We start from the raw sequence: 20,795 nt of genomic DNA on the forward strand, positions 1-20,795 counted from the left end.
GGCGTGATGGCGCGTGCCGGGGAGGGGCGGGGCGCGAGGCGGAAGCGGCGCCGTGGCGCGGGAGGGGGCGGCATCATGGCGGCGCCGGGTGAGGCGAGGGCGGTAGGCCGGGGCCGGTATCGGTACTGCGGGGAAGAGGGGACCCAGAGTAACGTGTTTATCTCTCCGCAGACTCCAGGCTGCGTCTGGAAGCGGCACTCAGCTTCCTGCTTCTCCTCGCCAGTGCCCAGGCCCTCGTCCCCAGCCATCGTCTCGCTGCCCGCGACCTGGCGCGGCTGCGGGCTGTGCTGGAGCGGCCCTTCACCGACGTGCGGGCCGCCTACTACTCCGTGGTGGGACTCAGCAGCCTCGGGGTGCGGGTGGCGGACGAAAAGGTGAGCGGGGGAGGGCCCCGCTGCCCGGGGGCGCTTTGCTGTACTGAGGGGCTGCTGCAGAGCAGCGAAAGACGAATTGTTCCTATAATGTGAGTTTATAGAGCGAGCTCTGCTTGGACAGGACCGTGTGAGGGATGTAAAACGTACGTGCGTTATATCCTTAGTAAGTACCGGAGGGTCACTGGTAATTACCGACTCTCCTGTGTTATCTGGATAAATTGCATCTTTGTCCGGGCAGAAACGTGGCCCTGGCTCGCTTACACTCACTGCCTGTAAATGGTGGCTTCAGGGCTCGCTCCTCCACGGCCCGTTGTGATGTTGGTGTGGCTATCAATTTGTTTAACTGTCTTGTGAATAAGTTCCCTGCCTGTGGCACATTTGCTGTACTGTTAAATAGAGTTCTCATTAGTTTGTTTCGGTTCAAGTACTGAATTCAAGCAGCGCTATTTATATATATAATTGATTGTCTAAATTAAAGGCTGGTGGTACCAACATAGTTCTTACTGCGCTGTGTCTCTAAGTATTTCTAGTTTAAATATTGCAGGTTGTGCCTGTAACATCCTCCTCACACAGGCACACCTGCTCACATGCGTGAGGATGTTTACCTGTGCATGTGAACTGTAAATAGAAGTTTGTTCTTTCCTCATAGATTCATCCAGTACAGGGGTTCTAAACCATTTGGTCTTGCTTTCCCTTTGGGTTCTGCACACAAGCTCTTAGCTGTGAGGCTCCTGAAGATTTTGTGATAAGACTTTTTTTTGTGCATAGTGCACCTCTTCACAGGATGGGGCTATTTAAAAGCTAGAGGTAGTAAAAATAATAGCTAGGTGTAATACTTGAACATCTACCATGGAATGACCCACCCTTAAGATGTCTGTGTGCACTGATAAGCTCTCCTTGAGGCTGAACAGTCCCAGCTCCCTCAGCCTTCCCCCCTGAGAGACACCCCAGTCCCTCATCATCTTCACAGCCCTCCAGTATGTCCTTGTCTGTCTTGAACTGGGGAGCCCAGCACCAAAAACAGCACTCCAGATGTGCCTCAGCACAGCTGATTAGAGGGACAGGATCACATCCCTGACCTGCTGCCAGTGCTGTTTCCAGTGCACCCCAGGATACCACTGGTCTTGGTCCCCAGGACACTCTGCTGGCTCATGGAAGCTTGTTGTCCACCTGGTCCTTCTCCAGAGAGAAGGTCATCTCCTGGAAGGCTACCACACTGGTTAAGCATGATTTCCCCTTGGTGAATCTGTGTTGGCTACTCTTCATCACCTTGTTTTCCTCCCTGTGTTTAAAGATGACAGCCAGGATGAGCTGTTCCAACACCTTTCCAGGGCTGGAGGTGAGGCTGACTGGCCTGTGGTTCCTGGTGTCCTCTTCCTTGCCCTTTTTGAAGGCTGGAGTGGCACTGGCTTTCCTCCAGTCTTCAGGCACCTCCTGTTTTCCATGAGCTCCCAAAGATGATGGGGAATGGCTTAGCAATAAGGTTTGCCAGCTCCCAGAGCGCTTGTGGCTGCATCCCGTTGGGGCCCATGGGTTTGAGGGTGTCAGCTTTGACTAAGTAATCTCTAACCTGATCCTCCTCAGCCAAGAGAAAGTCTAGGAATATTCCTATGTAATGCAGTCTTGTCCTGCTTGTAAAGGCCTGTGCTCCACATGCTCAAAGCCCTGTGATTTATGTATGAGCAGTTAAATTCTTGGTTATTTTCTGTTTAAAATGCATCCCAGTGATCCATCCACCCAGCTGTCAGTTAATACAAACTAAGGAGCAGTCACTTTGCTTCCCTTCATGCTGTACCTGTTTGCCCCACTTTTCTCTCTGCATTCTTTGAAATTCTGTATTTCTATCCATTAATGATGGTGTGATATGCAGCTGGAAAGGAAGCTCACCCACAGAATTTCCGTTCATCTGTTCTCTATCCTGGAAGGTTTTCCCTACTAAATATACCTGTAAGACTTTAATTTGAAAGGGTTTATAATTATACTCAGTTTAGGTTTGAATTATGGTTGTAGTAGAGTTTATGTGAAAATTCCTTATGTCTTCTAGGAGGAACCACCCTGGTTTATGTGCAGCACTTGGCAGAATAGGATCTGGGGGGTATAAAAATGCAAAGTGTTCATGGAATTGCCTTAGAGTACCGTTTAAATCTCCTCTCAGTGGTTTACATTAACTTCTGTTTCTCCACAGGCTGCATGCAAGTTCATCAAATCTCATGTGGACTCCAGCAGTGTTGAATCCCTCTTTTATGCTGCCCAGTCCATCCAGGTCCTGTCTGGCTGTGAGGTGAGTGTGGAGCCCTGAGTTCTGCAGACAGGTATTACCAAAGAAATACTTGCCTTGATAGTGTTCTTGGGTTTGTTTTATGCATAACTTTTACTTTCTTTTAGTGGATTGTTCTCTGTTGTGCCTTAGGTAAATAAATGTTTGGGCATGCTCTACACAAGGCAAAGTATATAAACATATAACACAAGTATTTTGTCCAGAGTAATTCTGAGGGGGTGTTTTTTAATTAAACACTGATGGCTAAGTAAAAATGCAGCACATTTTATTAAAATTCTCAGGACTGTCTTGATTAGAAGCTCCCTGGGTGGGTGACAGACTGTTTGGGTGTTGGAACACTGCTGGATACAGGTGCAGACCACCCTTGCTGAACTGGGGTGGGTTATCCAAGCCCTCTTTGTCATCACTACCCCTGGCTGCTACACAATGATGTGATGCCACATGAAAAGCAGTAGCAGGTTACCAGGATAAATCTGAATCATGGATTATCATGACTGATTGATGGTTGACAGCAAAACTTAAGCGTTTAATCAATTAAACTAAAAGGTAATGAATGATAAATGGATTTTTCCCAGAAGCTTTTAGTGGTTCACCAGTCTAGTGTGTTGCTTCAGGAAGGAATCAGTGGTGATTTGAAGGCCATGTTTTTTCAAGTGTGAATCGCTGTGTTCCCTCTGCTCTTCCTCAGGCCACCATTTCAAATGAGACCAGGGAGCTGCTGCTGGCAGCTGTCAGTGAGGATTCCTCAGTCACCCAAATTTTCCACGCTGTTGGTGCCCTGAGTGGCTTTGGCCTTCCTTTGGCATCCCAGGAAGCACTGAGTGCTCTCACTGCTCGTCTCAGCAAGGAAGAGAGCGTGCTGGCGTAAGTCTCAGGCAGGAGTGATGCACGTGTTTATCCTCCAGGCAGCTGGATTTTGAATTAAAGAGTATTTAAATGCTTAATATTTGTAATATAGATGTAGTAGAGTAGGTGCTGTGTTTTCATTTGATGTATTTGTCCAGTTCATTACTGTTCCTCAAGGGTAATGAAATACATGTTTTGGGGCAATTTTTGTATGATTTTGTAAATGAACTTCTGTATTCAGTTTAGTTCAAAGATAATGGTCAGTAAAGGGAAGATATCCCAAAAAAGGATATCCTCCAGCTGAAAGGATTGACAAACAGAATTTTTACTTTATACCCAACCATGATTCTGTGTCATTTATGGTTGCAGCAGACTTGATGTTCTTTCTCTGCCCTGTTGTTTGTAGTTTGGGGTGCCTGCACTGTGAGCTGGAAAATGTGTGCCAGTAAGCTGAACGAATCTTGGCATTTATCACCAAAGAACTTTGTTTCACTGTGAAACAAGAGAACAGAGTGTCCCTTAAAGGCTGGGGAAGAAAGGGAAACTTTAAAACTTGCTTTGTTGACTAAAAAAATGGATTCCTGGAAGCCTCAGTAGCAAGTCTGGGATCTGTGCTCTGCAGGGATCAGTTTGTTCTTTTCTCTGCCTTTGAGTCTGTGAGTTTCTTGCAGCGCTGATGCAGCCAAAGTGACATTCTGTAATGAATGCTAAGCTAACACTAAACCACTTCAGATTCATTCTCTTGAGTGAACTGAAGGCAGGAACAGCTGTTTTACACTTCATTCAGAATAGAAAACGCAGTTGCTGCTTTGATTTTTAATGATGTTTGGCTTTTAAGGAAGGACTAATCATACACTTGTTTGGTTTTGTTTGTTCTTGTTTAAGAACCATCCAGGCTTTGGAGACGGCATCTTACCTGTCCCAGCAGGCAGATCTAAGTAGCATTGTTGAGGAGATCGAGGTAGGAACACTGTGCTCTCTAATTATTTAGAAATTTGCTAGATCACTTTGGAACTAAAAAGAAGTATTAATGTCAAATACAAAATGAAAAACCAACTCAGATTTTGTCTGATGATGTGATGTGGCTTGGCTTTCAAGCAGATAATTCCTTGGACTTTTATCTGTTTCACAGTGGACTGAAACATAGAAAATCCTGACATTTCCATATAATTAAATCCACTAAAGGCTGGAGGATTTTCTTTTTTCCTGTTTCTAAATGACTGTTATAAAATACATCATTGATCCCATACAGATAATTTTTGATTACAGGCTGGCCTAACAGCAGAGAGAACTTCTGTGGATCTACCAGAATGCAATTTATATTTTAATAACTCTTTCTGTCAGGATCTTGTCGCTCGCTTGGATGACCTGGGTGGAGTTTACCTACAGTTTGAAGAAGGAATTGAGACTACTGCCCTGTTTGTTGCTGCTGCCTATAAGCTGTCAGACCATGTGGGTACAGAGCCAGCAATAAAGGAGGTCTGTACCTGCCTTTTCCTCCATTGCACACTCCAACTCCCAAAAAGGATCTGCACAGTCCCTGTGGTGCAGTGCAAGAGCCCTGTGTAACTGGGTAGAATTCCTATTGGAAAAAGTATTGAGCACACTCAATGAAAAGGGACATTGTGGCAGGAGTGCTAGGAAACAGAATCTAAGAGGAAATTCCAACCTAAAGATCACAGGCTGGATTTGTTGGGTTTTTTCCTTTTCCAAATGTACAGAGGGAAATTGCAAGTGAGGCTTAGCTTTTCTTTGTTTATTGAGACATGGTGTTGAAAAAAAACCCTTGTTTGAGAGTTTGTTCTGGTATTTGGCACTTGTGTAGCACTTTCCAGCATTTCAAAGTGTTTTGCAAATGTTACTTATCTGTGAGGAAATGCAGGCACCCGAGTTTGGGGTGCCCAAAAGAGAGACAACATTACCATGTGCCTGCAGGAATCCAGATGAAAAAACTTGTTGTCTAAGATGAAAGACTGTTGGAAATTTCTTTTGATCTTGGTTAAGCTAGAAATCATTACTGCAAGCTATCCACTTGATTTTTTTTTCCCACAAGTTAATGGAGTTAGATGTACTTTGGAGTGAGAATGGCAACTCCCTAAAGCATGAGCCAAAGTGGCAGGGTTAAGACTGAAGCCAGTGTAAGACATCTGAGTTCAGTCCTGGCTCTTTTCCACACTACTGCCAAACAGACTAATGAAAGGTAATTTTGATGTCATTTTTGAGGTGATGATTCTGCCACGCACAATTCAAACTGTCAGCATCCAAATGATGCTAAAAAAAGACCAATTAAGGAAAATTGTTTAGGGGTTTTTTTCAGAATTGTGCTGTCAGAAGTGCTGCTGTTGGGGCTTAAGGCTTTATCTCTGGTGAATGGTGAGAGTGCCTTTGGAATGCCACGAAACTGTCTTTAAAAAATAACATGTAATATTTGAGAAAACAGCTGCTTTTTTTTTCCTCCCCACAACTTCAATGAGAGTGTCAGTTGGTGATTAGGGTCTGGAGCAGTGCCATGCCCTCCACAGACATGAAAAACACTGCAGGATTTGCATTGTGCAGGAGTTTTGTAGCATTTGTCTGGATGCTTTCTCTAGTTGGGGTATTGTTTGGTGCTTACCTGATACAAGCAGGAGAGTGAAAATTTGAGATGCAGAGGATTTAATTTAAAAGCGTTCTTTGTAGGTCACTAAGTTGTATCCCTTTGCTTTATTTGGGATTGTCTTTGACTGTTCTCATTAGAATTTAGCCCCAAATCCTTTGTTTGGCTCAAAGTACAGGTAGCCAATTCCTCTGTTTTTCCAGACTAGCAGGCAGTGATGGAAGAAGCTGAATAATGAGGGGTACTGAATAATATGCAGTGTGGTGCAGATGCCCTAACCCTACCAAGTCAGCCTACAAAAACAGCTGGGGGGGATGCAGTCCCACTCCTGCTTTGGAGAGAACAAATTAGCTTTGGCACATCCCAAAGCCTGAGCTGGCTCTGTGCTCCTGGTGGTACTGCTTTAAAGCTAATCCTCTTAGCTTGAGGACACTGCTGAGCCTGAGGGGATAAGCCTGCATGGGCCTAGACTTCCTCCTTCCAGAGCCATTGGGATGCTTTGCTTCGTGGCCTTCCCATCCTGGCAGGTAGCCAGGATATCAAGCCTGGTCCTGCTCCACTGTATGAAGACAATTGTGCAGCTCTTGCAGCCAAATTGTCTTTTTGCAGCCACATGCAGTCTGGGTAGTGGAGCTGGTGACATCTTCCACTCCGGAACACGTCATTTGCAGAGGTGGATCCAAATTCTGCTTTTCCAAGCTCTTAGCACAGTTCCAGCCATTGTGGTTGGAACCTCCCAGCCAAGAATAAGAATGCACATGTGAAATTCCAAAGGTAGATCGTTTTGGGTTGCCTCATAACTTGAAGTATTTTTAAAGCAAATGGAAAATTAAACAGCCTTTTATGAATAATGTTTTCATTAATAACATACTGAGCCAGTTTGCAATGTTGTGGTAAGCTGCTGGTGCTTATATGTGATTGCCTTTTCCTGTTTCAGGATCAAGTTATCCAGCTGATGAATGCGATTTTTAGCAAGAAGAACTTTGAGACACTGTCAGAGGCCTTCAGCGTTGCTCGTGCTGCAAGTTCCTTATCCCAGAACCGCTTCCACTTGCCCGTCATCGTTGTCCCTGATGGGCCTGCGGCCGTGTCTCATCATCAGCCCGTACTCAGGGTAAGGCCTTAGCCCCAAGTCTTGGCTCAGTCTGTGTAACTGTAGGTCTGGGCTGACTGAAAGTGTAAGGTGCTGTCTCTCACTTTTAGCTCTGTGACTCAGGTTCCAGTAGATGTGGGATTTTAGTGCTTTTACGAAGTGATTTTTAGGAACCTTGGCTTACCAGGGCTTACCAGACACTGCCTCAAGAAGGCACGGTGTGGAAGCCAGCTCTTCACCTTCCCTATTGCGTTAGAAGGAACAAGGGAATGTGGGATGCTGAGCAGGGGAGAACTCTGGGTGCATAACACAGAGGGGTACCGAGTTGTCTGTGCTCCTGCATTCCTTCTGGGACAGATTTCACAAAAATGCTGGTTTTTCTCTTGCAGCTGCAAGTGACCAATGTTATGTCCCAGCTACTGACTCAAGTTTCTGTAAAGCTTGACCAAGCCAAGTCTGTGTCTAGCAAAGCCACTGTCCTTCAACAGCTACCATTTACTCTTGCTGGGTAAGAAAATAAGATTATTTTTAGAGTAAGGCAAACAGCTGTTATTTAAACAATGTTGGACTTACTTTCCATGAGTGTTTTTCCACCAGAGAAATGTTTCTGTGATAGAAGACTCAAAATGCTGTGGTTGTGTTTTGTTGGTGTCGCGTGACTGAGCACATTTGGTGGTGATGGTGAATTTCTGTTGTTTTTTCTTTTCACTGGGAGTGGGAAATTCCAACGTTCTTTGACTTTGGTCAGCTTTGAAGAATTCTTTTTCTGCTGCACTTAGCAATGTTAGCTTTGTGCTGTGTTTGTTTACCTATTTAATGCAGCGTATTTGGAGGTTTAACACCTTGGGTTTTGTTGTTACAGAGATTTCTTTGAGCTGAACTTCATGAATGTGAAACCTGCAAGTGGATATTATGATTTCTCTATCAGTGTAGATGGAGATAAGCGATTTATTGCTAACAAAGTGGAAGTGAGTATGCTCTTTGATGTATTTTCATTGTGTGCCTATTCACTGAAACAGCTTTTTATTTATACTTGTGAAGGATGTTGTATGGAATTTTTATCACATGTTTTTCTGTAATGCATTGGATTTTGACTCAGGATTATGGCCAGTAACCAGATTAATATATGATCAAAAGGGATTTGTGTCAATTGCAAACCTGACTTATCACTGAGATGCTGATCTGACAGCATATGAACAACGGGAAACAGTGGAAGTGTTTATATGGCAGCCCTAAGTCGATATGCAGAAATGATTACCAAGTGTTAGTTCTTCAGAGCACTCCAGATTTGAGCCCATAAATCTCAAGGTTTGGCTTTCAGTTGTCTGGGGATTGCCTGATGTATGGAAGCTGAGCATTTGTTGTTGTCTGTTTGTATCAGCTCTAGAGCCCTAGAAGAGAGTCAAGGGGGTCTTTTGGCATCTCCAAACCAGTATATGGTGAAGATTTTGTAGTGGAGAAACAGTGACCAAAGCAGATGAAGTCTTCCTTTCATGCATAAGCCCCCCTTTTGTGGTGGCAAAAGCTGTTAGACCACACCTTTCTAGAAGAGCAGTTCTAGATAAACACTTGGAGTTTTCCTTTCCTCAGGTTTGTTACAGTGAGAGCAATGTGACCTCTGTGACTGTTCATGTAGTCACCCCAGTGTCAACAGCTGAGAATGCTCTTCTCCAAAGAGGTCCCAGGGTTAATTTTTGCCCTCAATCACCTATTTAAGGAAACAATTAGCATTTCAAGTCTTCCAACATATTTAGCTTGGAGGAGGACACTTAAACAACTGCTGACCTTTACTCTGAGTATCAAATTGACTCTGTCAGTGGAGCAGTAATGGCACTCAGGGGTGTCAGAAGGGGCTGGATTGTCCTGCTTAAGCTGGGGCTGGCACAGGGAGGCACCGGCAGGAATGTATTAGCCCCGGCAGCTTTGTGGGAACAGCTGCTAATAAGACACATTGTTACGGGGGAGGACTGCTGGGGAGCTGCTTTTTTCCTTACTGTTATTAGCATTAATTGTCCTTAATGCACCATCGTTTTGACAGTAATGAGCTAAACCAGTGGGTTATTACTCAGGCAGAGACTACATTTCCTGGCATTAAAATATTTGAGAGATGTTTGTGTACTGTGCAGTTGGAGGGGCTGTGTGCAGCAGCTCTGAGTTGCCTTCACACAACTTTTATAAAATTAATATTTCATTAGTCCATCTTTCTTTGCCCCAGTCTTGGAACAAGTTAAGGCTGTGCTAAAGTTAGCCTTAATCATCTGCATGTTAATGGATCCATTTTTAGCGGTAGCCTCTCTCTGAAATTACACTTTTTGTTGTAAAGGAACTGCCAAGATGATTGTGTTTGAAGTCTGACCTGAATAGTTTAGTTAATGTTTTTACATATTTTTCCCACAGGTTCCCTGTGAATTATTTTTTGGGCTGAGGGTGTGGAGCTGGTTCACATGAGCAAACCTGTAATAACAAATTGTAGTATAAGATGAAAAATATCTTGGCAATGAAACTTCAGTTCTCTAGGGGAGCATTTGTAAGCTGTGAGAACAAATGTGCTAATTAAAAACTACAGACTGCAGTAACTGCTTATGTTTGAGAGAAGACTTGAAATCAGTCAAACCCTCGCCTCAGTGCCTGGATGGGCTGTGGTTTGGGGCTGGGGAAAGGGCAGGAAATTATTTCTCTGCTTGGGGTTTATACTGCACTTAACACAGAGGAGTGTGATAAATGGCAGGGCCTTATTGGCTGCCCTGCACTAAGTGATGAATGCTGTGACTCTGAAGGAAAACTTGCTGGATAAAGTGCAGGTCTGCAGGAATGCTTTGGCGTTTGCCTGCTGGTAATAAAATCAACGGAAACCTGTTGGGCTCTAGGAGCCAACAGAGGCAGAACTGGTTGCTTGCTATCTGGAGACCTCTTGTCTCAAATTGCTGTCCAGAAAGTAGAAGGACATATGCACAGGCAGTGTTAAGTTGTATTATATGTGATGTAATCTTTAATAGCTGGTTTCTGCTAGTTCAAAAAGCAAACTAGTTGGATCTGGGTAGTTTCATTAAAAACAGCTCTCTCAAGGGCAGCTAATTCCAGCATGCCTGAGAAGTTGGTGTCTGCAGAGCTGGCTGCTTGTGCAGGCAGGAAGGGGATGGCTCAGGATGAGTGACTGGTTCAGGAGTTTTGCCAGAAGGTAAATTGCTGTAGATCCTTCTGTTCAGGTTAGGCTCTGACTTGAGCTTAGTCATAAGACCCTCTTTGGGGAAGAGGGGCAGAAGAGGTAAAGCCTCTGCAATGAACTTGACCATAACTGGTGTGTAGAGCGCTCTGAGGAATTTTCTATTGTGTTTTGTTGCAGCTGAAAGTAAAAGTTTCCACAGAAGTGGGGATTACTAATGTAGATCTTTCTACCGTGGATAAAGATCAGAGCATTGCACCAAAAACAACCAGGTAAAACAGCATGGGGTGTGTGATCCTTTAAGGGCAATCCTGACTCTAGACTAGAGCCTTGGTTTCTCTGAGCACCAGGCCTTCTCTTGGAAGATCACCTCAGTTCTCTGTGGGTTTTTTTCCTCCTAGGGTAGCTTACCCAGCCAAAGCCAAGGGCTCGTTCACTGCTGACAGCCATCAGAACTTTGCTTTATCCTTCCAGCTGATAGATGTGAACAGTGGAGCTGAACTCATCCCTCACCAGGTTAGGACAATTTTTGTCATTGCTGTGTTACCAAGATGTTCCATCATGAAGCATCTGAGTTGACAGTTGCTCTTGAAAAGATTTGATAGGTTTTGAGAAGCCTCATGTTTCTGACTGTGAAGATCACTGATCTCAGTAGATGGGAGATTCACTTCATTTGTTTTGTCTGTTAAATGAAACCTATCCTGGCTCTGGTATTGTGTTGTATTTAACTCCACACATTGAGTGCACATAGTCTGCATTGTAAAAACACACTTCTGAATTTTTTTTTTTTTAATGTAGATTGTTGGCTGAAAAAGTCCTTGAATGTTACAATCTTCCTTGCAGACTTTTGTCCGACTTCACAACCAAAAGACTGGCCAGGAGGTGGTGTTTGTTGCAGAACCAGACAGCAAGAATGTGTACAAGTTTGAACTGGATACCTCTGAAAGAAAGACTGAATTTGACTCTGCCTCTGGGACCTACACTCTTTACCTGATCATTGGAGATGCCACTCTGGAAAATCCAATCCTGTGGAATGTGGTATATAGCTGGAAGTGGGGTGATTTGATTTTGGCATTACTGGCAGTCTAACAGGAGAGCATGGTACAGGCTTGGAAGCAAAAAGCTCAAATGTTTTACTCTTCATAGTGAATCAGAATCCTTTTGGCCATTTATGGGCTCTGAGGTTTGCTGTTCATTGCAAGTTTTAAGTAAACATGAAAGCAAGACAGAAATTAACATTCATTTCATCATGTGGTGGTGCAGAAACTTCAGAAGGTTTATGGGTTTGATTGTAATTTCACAGCAAGCTCTCAAGGTTTAAACTCTCTGCTCTTTCTCTGCTGGAAATAAGTCCAGTTCTTAATGATGGCTGAATGGCATTACTGCCTCTGTTTAGGAGAAGTTGCTTCTTAAAAAATCTGGTGTCTTTTTTTCTCAGTTTCCTTTAAAAATTATGTAGATCATAGATTGGCAAATAAGGAAATAGAGCACAGTAATAGAATAGATTTTATTAATACATTTAGATCTAAATGCATGAAGCTGCATGATTTCATTTCAGGCTGATGTTGTGATCACGTTCCCAGAAGAGGATGCACCATCCACCGTCCAGTCCAAGAACCTCTTTGTTCCCAAACCTGAAATCCAGGTACAGTCAAAATTGTGTGGAGATGAGGGCCTAGTGTTCTCATCATAATGTATTTGTAAGTAATGTAATTAAAGGAAGACCAGAGTTACTGCTTAATGGAGAGAAATTTGTTGGAGTTCTCTGGTGTATGAAGAAATAAGCTGTGTGTTCTACCTGTGAGAGAGCAATTGGTGTCAGTGAGAAGACTCAAGCATGAAAATTTGGCCAGGTAAGCACCACAGAAAGGTCTCTGCTTTGTTCCAGCCATCTGTGCTGGTGTCAAGCTAACAAGTGCTTCTGTGAGTGCAAGGAAAAGTTAACTGTGCAAGAAATCAAATGTGCAGAGACTGGAATAGACTGCTTTAAAGAGAGTCAGGCTTTGCATTAAGAAGAATGGCTCTCATCCAGAGGAACCTCTTGAAAACAGCACCAGGGCTGCAACTGGTCATCTGGGGAGCAGAGAAGCTGCTCTGTTGGAATACTCCTCCTCATGGTTTTGTTTGTTTGCAGCACCTCTTCAGGGAACCTGAGAAGAGGCCTCCCACAGTGGTGTCCAACACTTTCACAGCATTGGTTCTCTCCCCACTGCTTTTGCTGCTCATCCTGGTGAGTGAACTGGGTCACAAAAGAGAATACCTTTTCCTGTCCAGTCCAGAGTCACTTAGGAGGTTGGACAGGTCAATTTCTTGCTAAAACTCTTTGTTAATCATGACTGGCACAGCAGTGCTGGAGTCACAGCTAGCAGATGTCAGTGCAGAGCGTTGGTCTGGTTTGGTTTTTTGAGGTTGTAGTTGAAGCAGAATAACACTGTTGCCAAATTGAAGTAGGTGGATGAGTTTCTTCAGTGTGCTTCAGCTGGGGATGGTGAATAACAGTGGGCTGATTAAGTTGTAATAACATTAGACTTCCACAGGAAAAAAGCAGTTATTCTGCCTCACATGTAATAAATCCATCACAAAATCTGTGTTACTTAATCCTATCAGACTGAATTCCCATTTATGGACATTTGAGTGTCTGTAGTTGAAACATGCTCTGCTACTCACTGTATCATCAGGTCAGTGTTTTGAACTTAATGCAATAAAAAAATCTCACTGAGGCAAGTTAAATTATTCCTTATTTGGAAGATGAAACTGATTCCAAGAGTAATTTCCCATTTGCCAGTCTCAGTGAAAGCTGGCATTCAGGCAGTCGTGTCCTCTGGTCTATGGAGTTCACAATATACAAGTTGATGATGCTTCAATGAAAAAACTCATTGTTGCTGCTCCTCTTTTCTACCCTCCATGCCTTTATCTTTTGTAGTCAAAATCTAAAAATGATACTATGAGCAAACATCTTGTATCTGTAGTTGTTTTTTGGATGAGTCCGAAAAGAGAGCATTACCTTTTTTTGGTTTTGGTATTTTTAATGGAAATTAATTCAACTGGATGGAAATAGCAATGTCTATTTCTTTTTCAGTATTTAAATTTGGAGCAGTACTCTCATCAGTTTATTTGAGGAACTGCATTAGGGCAGTCAGAAGTAGCAGAAGAAATACTGAAAGAGCTCAACAATGCTGCCTTTAGCAAAATTACTGCTCTCTCCTCTTGCAGTAGTAAACAAGTGCTTCTGTAGAGAATACACTGGATTCACTGAAGATCTTAAAGCAAACAGGCTTGAAGGATACTGAAGCTTAAAATAAAAGCTTGTGTTTACAAGGCTGTTACACTCCAGTTTTGTTTCTTTTCCTTTTAGTGGATCAAGATAGGTGCCAACATCTCCAACTTCAGCTTTTCTCCCAGCACCATTGTTTTTCACATGGGACATGCTGGTAAGTGTCAGAGGCTTTCTGCTGTGTTTGACCTCCTCACCTGGGAGTTACAGATGAGAGCCTGTGGTTAATGGGCTCGTGGTCTATTAACTCTAATGACATAACAGCATAACATTTATTCTCTTTGTTTCCATCTGCCTTCCTGCTTTTCATGACTGTTAATATGGTGATAAACCTGTTTTGGCCATCAGCTTATAACAGCCTTCATTATCCGGGCCCCTCTCTCACTCCATTTATCTGTACTTAATAGAACTTCTTATTTCCAGAGGTCACACTTTCTTTATTGCATGTTTATCCTCTGAGAGCAGGGAGGTTCTGTGGGGGACTGTGTTAACGGTGAATGGCTACATCCTTTCTTTAAAGCTCTTCCCATGAAAACACTTCTGGTTCTTTGGCTGAACCAATTTTTTTCATCAATTTTATTGTGCCTTTGGTCACACAGTTATTTAATGTCTTGGTAGAGTTTCAAAAACATAGCAGGTTGGGAGAATATGGAATCTACTGATTTCCAAATGCCATTATGTTTCTCAGTCCAAGTCAGCTTCCTTGGAAGCTTTATAAAGCTGTAAGCCCTTACAGATGTGTGAGGTTAATATCCCCTATTGAAATCCAGAGTATCCTCCTCTTTTTAATAGCCCTTAATGTCTATAATATGTCCATAATTCTGCCACAGGAGGGTTGATTGCAAGCTGTCAGTGTCACATTTTCTTTCCAGAATGGGGACCCAGATGTCTTCATTCCCTGGCAATAATATGTAGTCTTTAGATCTGCCATTCGGAGCTTCAGAGATGAGATAGAAACCAAATGCTTAGGCCTGGCAGTACAGTTGTTCTGAGGATAACAAATGGTTGGTCTTTGAAATGCAGTTTCAGCCATGGGCTCTCCTTTTTTTTCCCCCCAGCAATGTTGGGACTCATGTATGTCTACTGGACTCAGCTCAACATGTTCCAGACTCTGAAGTACTTGGCCATTTTGGGTGGCATCACATTCCTGGCAGGCAACAGGATGCTGGCTCAGAAAGCTGTGAAGCGGTAAGGGGGGGCACAGCTTTGACATCAGTGGGGAGGAGATCACAGGGTGCTGCTGTCTGTCAGTGAACACTGGTTTGGGTTCTTGGACCTTGTGTGTGGGGCTGGGCTGCTCAGCTCCACTTCCCTGCCTCTTGAACTGAGCAGGGCAGTAAGGGGCTGTCCCTGAGGTACAGCTCCTGCAGAGAGAATTGGTCATGTGGCATGTGCTGAAGCAAGCTCTTAGAATTATATTAGATTGTGAAAGCCATTTTGAATTCAGGAGAGGCCCAACTATTGGGAGCTCTGCTTGTGATAAAGGTTTTGAGAGGAGGAAGGTAAGGCACAAGTAAATTACTGTTGTTTTCCTCTAGCTAAGAGGAGATTGTGGAGAAAAGGGAAGCAGCTGCTTATCAGCTTTGCAGCAACAGACAAGAGGCAACAAACACTAGCAAACCCAGGGAAAGTTCTGCTAGATATTAGGGATACAGCGTTCATTTCTGTACTGGCATTGGATTCATTCTGCACACTTGTGTCTTCTGCCACGCAGTGCCTTTGTGACTGCCCTGGCATGGGCAGCCAGCAGTTTGGTGACCCAAACTTCCAGTGCAGTGCATTGGTTAGAGGTCACACCATTCCCTCTCCTTCACTTCTGCCACACACAGTGTCCGTGTGACACTTCAGCTTTAGCCCTTTTGTACTAATGCAGCATCTGGCTTTGAAGATGATCTTACTGACCTGCTATGCCATCACACCTGTGCTTTCCTCTCTCTCCCCTTTTTCAGCCACTGGGAGCTTATCCCTGAATACCTATCTGCATGGATAGCCCTGGGTTCTCACTTTTTTGGTTACACTCTATTAAAACTGGGACAAGAGCTGTAAAAAAACCTAAGAAATATAATTTTCAGGAGGGTTGCATTGATTTGATTTCTTTAAAACATCTCTACTTTTATGGTTGTGTCAAGGAGGCTGATTAATGTAATAAACCATTTCCATACTGTCCTCCCAGCTTTCTCAGCCTTGCTCCCTTAGATGTCCAGCCCTCTCCACTGTAACACTTTATCTTGTTTGCATAACTTCCAATGGGAATTTTGTTGCCCCTGGGGCTGTTGTGTTGTTTAATAATGTTTCCTTTTTCATTTAAAGTGTAATGAGACATTGTTATTAAGTGGAGATTGCCTAGGATACAGATTTGGGGCAAAATAATACAATGAAGCAAATTTCTGTCTTGGCTCAACCAGGGCTTCTGTTAGCACATAGATGCAGGTGGTTAGTTCCTCCTTCAAACCACTGCAGGGGGTGTCCGTGTGCTTTTTCACGGTAAATGACACGAAGCTGCAACTACAATGGCAGATTTGAAAGTAAAACTTCTCTCTGAGGCTAAAGTTAAACCTTTTGTACATGACTTTAAAGTTCAAAGAGACATCTCCTTGTGAAGACGCTGCCTGCCTGTCTCAGATGCTGAAGTGCAGTGACAATTAACCAGATTGCACTTTGAGGCGAAGCTGTGGAGGCCGACAGCAGGCATGGGAAGGGGAGGGAAGGGGGCTGGCTGTATAAACCATCTTGTTACAGAAGTTACCAGAAGGCCTGGTTTTGCTTTTTGCATTTCTGTCACTGAGTCTGGTTCCTGGAACAGGGCTGCTGTCTTCCTTCCTGTCTTCTCTGAACCTTTCTCCCTCTCTCCTTTTGGCAGGATCGCTGCAGAGCAGAGCAGTAGGTTGGCAAAGTATAGAACACTGCGGTAAAAGGGGGTTTGCTAGTGACCAGCTCTTCAGGAAGTAAGGGCCTTTTTGGATTTTGCCTTTCCCTGGGCATGCTGCCTGTTTCATTTCACCTCATCACTCACTCCTTTGACAAAAAATATGTGAGCTGAAGCTGCTTCCCCCAGCATTGCTTATTGGGCTTTAAATCAGTCCTTGGGTGCCTTTGCTGCAGCTGTGTTGGCATATTAGCAGTACATGTTCTCTGAGACTGAATTGCATTTGTGTGATTTCCTTAACTGTCTGAAGTCTGTGTGGTGATATGTGCACATGTAAATATGCTGTCACGGGCACCAAGCAGCTCTCAGGTGATGAAATAAACCTAGGTTAAACAATATTATTGCTCCTATAAATAAATTATTAGTAATGTCATCTAGAGGAGACCTGATGAAAGTGGCTGATACTGGGGCTGTTCCCATCCTGCTGCTGGTACTCCCTATCCCCACCTGCAGTATTCTGGCTATTCAGCTGCCAGGCACTCTGCCTGCTGAATTACATCCTCATTTGGGGTGGTGAGAGCTCTGTGCAGCAAAGCCAGGTCAGCACCACCTCTCTCAGCTGAGAGCACAACCCAGTCCTGGGTCACCCTCCCATTAGACTGAACTGGTCATGATGGCTCAGGCAGCAGCAGTTCCCAGCCCCCTCCATTCCATACAGTTGTGTGATTGGTCTCCATTGCCATTTGCCAGCAGAAAGCCCTTTGTTTCCTTTCCTTTCTTTCCAAGAGGTAAAGTCCCAGTTTGCTCTGCACACACTGGTGTGGGAGGCAGGACTGCCCAGTTCTGAGCATGTGTGCATGGGGGGGCTTCATTCCTTGTTCAGTGCACTGGTTTGTTGTGGGGAAGAGGGAGAGCTTCTGGGATGGGTCCTGTGATGACACAAATCACTGTGCAATGTGCTGCACAGGTACATCTCCTGAACATCTGCTTCCTCTCACGTCCGTAGTCAGTGCTCCAGGCATGTGGGGAGTTGAATGGAGCCCAGTTTTTGTGGTGCAAATCAAAACCAGCACTGGGAGGTTGTGCCACACAAATGGTGTGCACTGTGGTGAGAGCTCCTGTCTGTAGATCAGGGAGTGTTCAGGATGGTTGTGTGGAAATCACCTGTGGAGAATTTGGCATCATGTCCCTCAGAAAAACACCCTTTTGCTGTCTCTTCTCTCCCTGGAGTGTTTTGAGGTATTGGAGCACAGAAAAAGGTACAGCAAGTTACTGGAGAGGAACTGGAGGTGGCTGTCACTTGTCCTTGTAGATGACTGCTGTGTTTGCTGTTCAGGCTCCTGGATGCTTCTCTTTAACATCACTTTGGGCTAGTGGTTTGCAGCTTTTTAGTGGCCTGTTACCAAGTGCCTCATGAGCATGTTCTCCACAGCCTGCATGTTTCCTGTTTCTCAGCCTAGTATTTTAACTCCTTCATTCCTTCTGGGCTGTAAGTAATCCTAGAGGATCACGGAATCACAGACTGGTTTGGGTTGGAAGGGACCTTAAGGTCCTCTAGTTCCAACCCCCCTGCCATAGGCAGGGACACCTTCCACAAGACCAGGTTGCTTAGGGCCACATCCACCCTGGCCTTTAACAAATTCCAAAGATGGGCCATCAACAACCTCTCTAGGCAAACCTGTGCCAGTGCCTCACCACCTTCTGTGTAAAAATTTTCTTCCTAACATCTAATCTAAACCTGCCCTCTTTCAGTTTAAAACCACTGCCCCATCTGCCTGTATAAAACATCCCTCTCACTCCTTTCATAAGCCCCCTTCAAGTCCTGCATGGCCACAGTGAGGTCTCCCTGGGGTCTTCTCCAGGCAGAGCATCCCCAACTCCCTCAGCCTTCCCTCAGAGCAGAGGGGCTCCGGCTCTCAGAGCATCTCTGTGGCCCTAAGATCTTGCAAGTAACTTAATATCCACAAACCCTAAGTTAGATGTAGCTGCCATATGGAGTTGCAAGCATTTTTCCTCATTGCTGAGTTTTCTGATGCCCCAGCTATGTCAGTTAAGAGTGTCATGCTATGTGTGCCTGTGTCTGGCATCATGGAAGGCAAAAGGACCCTGAAAAGTTGGGTCTGCTGTGCTAACATGAGTCTGCTTGATCTTCTTGGGGACTGGAAGATCTTTGTGTTTACATGGACCAACAATTCCCAGCAGATGGATCAGCCCTGTTAAAAGGAGAAGTTAAGGTACTTGCAGGCTTTACCTTCAGCCTGGGGTTTTTTTGTTCAATTCTATAATTTAATAGGCACATTCATCCCTTTTGCACCAGAAATTAATCTTTCTTTTCTCTGACCATTTCCATGCTCCTTGAATTCCATCCCCCATTCCAGAGCAGTACTGGTTTTATCACTCAAATAAGCTGCTTTGGGGAAGCTTATCCAACAAGCTGCTTTTGAGAGAGAATGAGGGATCTGGGGACACCTGTACTGTAGAAGGAAGTGCTTTGTTGCCTGGAAGAGTTAATTTTTTTTATTTTTCTTTCCAGGACACACTAGTACCAGAAGAATGGAAGAAATGTGGAAAACAAAGCAAATGCCTTCAGAACAGAAGCAAATAAGTAACTGCAAGGCCAGAAGAAGGAAGACAGAGGATGATTCTTTTTTATATATTAAGTCAAAAAGGGTGCCAGTTAAACTTTTTTTAAGATCTTCATTTTCATCATTGTGTTCATGCTACTGGAGTGCTTTTCATATGAATGTGGAAAATCTTTTCTTCCCTTGGATCCTCCCCCCTTCTCCCAGGACATTTGAATTTCATTTTGAGAAAAAGGAAGAAGAAAATACAAATCTGCTTTTCCCCAGATGCCCTTTCCTCATCCTAAAGATTTGTGAATAAAGAGGAAAGAATGGTCCTTTGTTTTGAATGAGTGGTGTGTTTTGGCTGTCTCAGAGGTGGTGACTGGAAGCTGGGCTCACATGAGAATGAGAAGAGCTTTTTCTGGTGGGTAGTTCTGTGTGAGTCATTGCTGAGTGTAAAGCTTCCTGTTCTTTCATGTTCTTTCCCAGGGGGCCGTGTTTATTGAGGGGACTTCCCTCCTGCCTGTCCCTTGGGTGAGGCTGTGGCTGCCTTTCTCTGCTAAGGGCTCTTCTCTCCCACTCCAGGCTGTGCCCAGCTGCTCTGGGCCCTCGGCATCAGGCCCTTGTGGCGAGCCAGATGTGGTGCTGGTGTGCCTGGCCATGTCTGACCCAGCAGGTTTGGGGGCCCTGGGGTGGCTTCACTCTCTTTCCAGCCTCTGGCAGTAACCTTGTTGCTCCAAATACAAGTTTGAGGGAGGTTGTTGCCTCTGGTGTTCTATGAAACCAAAAGCCAGGATTCTGCTGGTTGCCATGTGGCCATGTCTGAGTTACTTGAGCTTTAATTTCCCACCTAATTACTCCCTTCAGGACCACCAAGCAGTGCTGAAGCAGCAGATTTGGGTTGCTGAAGGACTCACAGATAGTAATAACCAAAGGCCTAAATCTCCTCCTGATGAGCAACTTCCACATGGAAAACTTAACAGGTGCTCCTTCCTTGCCCTGTATCCATGTTCATCCCATGTCAAGAGTAGCTGCTTTAAAGGCCCTTTGGCAAAGGAACCGTATCAAATGTCTTCTGGAAATCCAGGAAAATTGCATCAGCAAGCAAGCATGTGGATAAAGGGTGTGGAGCTGAATCCTCCAAAGCATTTCACGTGCGTGAGACCTGAGCCCACTTTATTAAATCCACCTTGTCTTTTCCCCATGCTGTTGCTCACACTTAGCTCACTGTTCCTGCCCTGTGTAGCAGTTCCTACCTGCTCGTTCAGGGTAAATGTTATGATGGATCCACAGAGGTTTAATGAACTTCTTTGACCTCCTCTGCACTCCTTCAAACACCAGATCTTGGGCTGCATTCAAGTCCTCTGGGACTGCAGGAGTTTTAGGCAAGAAATAGCTAAGCTACTATTCATAGTCATTTACCCTGGAATATTATTTTTTTTAGCTTCATCTTTTGTAACTGCTTGCTTAGCAGCTTTGTTTTGTAACTAATTCTTTCTGCTGATGCTTCATGCTAGGACAGAACTTTCCCTGTGCCTGTAGAGCTGCAGCGTGTTACCAAAGGAGAGCACAGATGCAAAAGGGAAAACCATGGAGTGCCCCTGTGATGTGTCTTCTCTAAGCTGTGTGTTGCTATTGCTTTTTCTACTTCCTTGGGTGTGCATTAGGAAAGATTGTTTTTATTATTTTGGTCTTTTATTCCTCAGATTTTGCTTCATTTGTTTTTATATTTAATCTTGCA

The 20,795-nt window shown here is 44.3% G+C and overlaps 1 protein-coding gene across 2 annotated transcripts; it reads left to right on the plus strand.

Annotated features, from left to right (window-relative positions):
* The first annotated feature begins 6 nt into the window (after positions 1 to 6).
* On the plus strand, positions 7 to 19,401 carry RPN2 (ribophorin II). 2 transcript variants are annotated; one of them, XM_069034096.1, is made up of 18 exons: positions 7 to 88; positions 172 to 374; positions 2,560 to 2,655; positions 3,341 to 3,516; positions 4,384 to 4,459; positions 4,843 to 4,977; positions 7,032 to 7,208; positions 7,577 to 7,695; positions 8,050 to 8,155; positions 10,531 to 10,622; positions 10,752 to 10,866; positions 11,194 to 11,388; positions 11,909 to 11,995; positions 12,485 to 12,580; positions 13,706 to 13,781; positions 14,683 to 14,812; positions 16,485 to 16,569; positions 19,024 to 19,401. In XM_069034096.1, exons 1-17 carry the CDS (start codon positions 7 to 9, stop codon positions 16,534 to 16,536), a joined length of 2,013 nt encoding a protein of 670 aa, XP_068890197.1. In that variant the 3' UTR covers positions 16,537 to 16,569; positions 19,024 to 19,401. The 2 variants fall into 2 exon arrangements, with proteins under 2 accessions (XP_068890197.1, XP_068890198.1); XM_069034097.1 differs by lacking the exon at positions 16,485 to 16,569 and having other exon boundaries at positions 40 to 88.
* The last annotated feature ends 1,394 nt before the right edge of the window (positions 19,402 to 20,795 follow it).

Source organism: Aphelocoma coerulescens, chromosome 20 (assembly GCF_041296385.1).
Source record: "Aphelocoma coerulescens isolate FSJ_1873_10779 chromosome 20, UR_Acoe_1.0, whole genome shotgun sequence".
In the NCBI taxonomy this organism is placed as follows: domain Eukaryota; kingdom Metazoa; phylum Chordata; class Aves; order Passeriformes; family Corvidae; genus Aphelocoma; species Aphelocoma coerulescens.

What these genes read in the sequence shown, in the direction of transcription:
- RPN2 (XM_069034096.1), top strand. Translation starts at nt 7, where the DNA reads ATGGCGCGTGCCGGGGAGGGGCGGGGCGCGAGGCGGAAGCGGCGCCGT. An exon ending in TTATTGCTAACAAAGTGGAA is followed by an intron (nt 8,156 to 10,530) that starts GTGAGTATGCTC and finishes GTTTTGTTGCAG; the next exon opens with CTGAAAGTAAAAGTTTCCAC. An exon ending in CTGAACTCATCCCTCACCAG is followed by an intron (nt 10,867 to 11,193) that starts GTTAGGACAATT and finishes TCTTCCTTGCAG; the next exon opens with ACTTTTGTCCGACTTCACAA.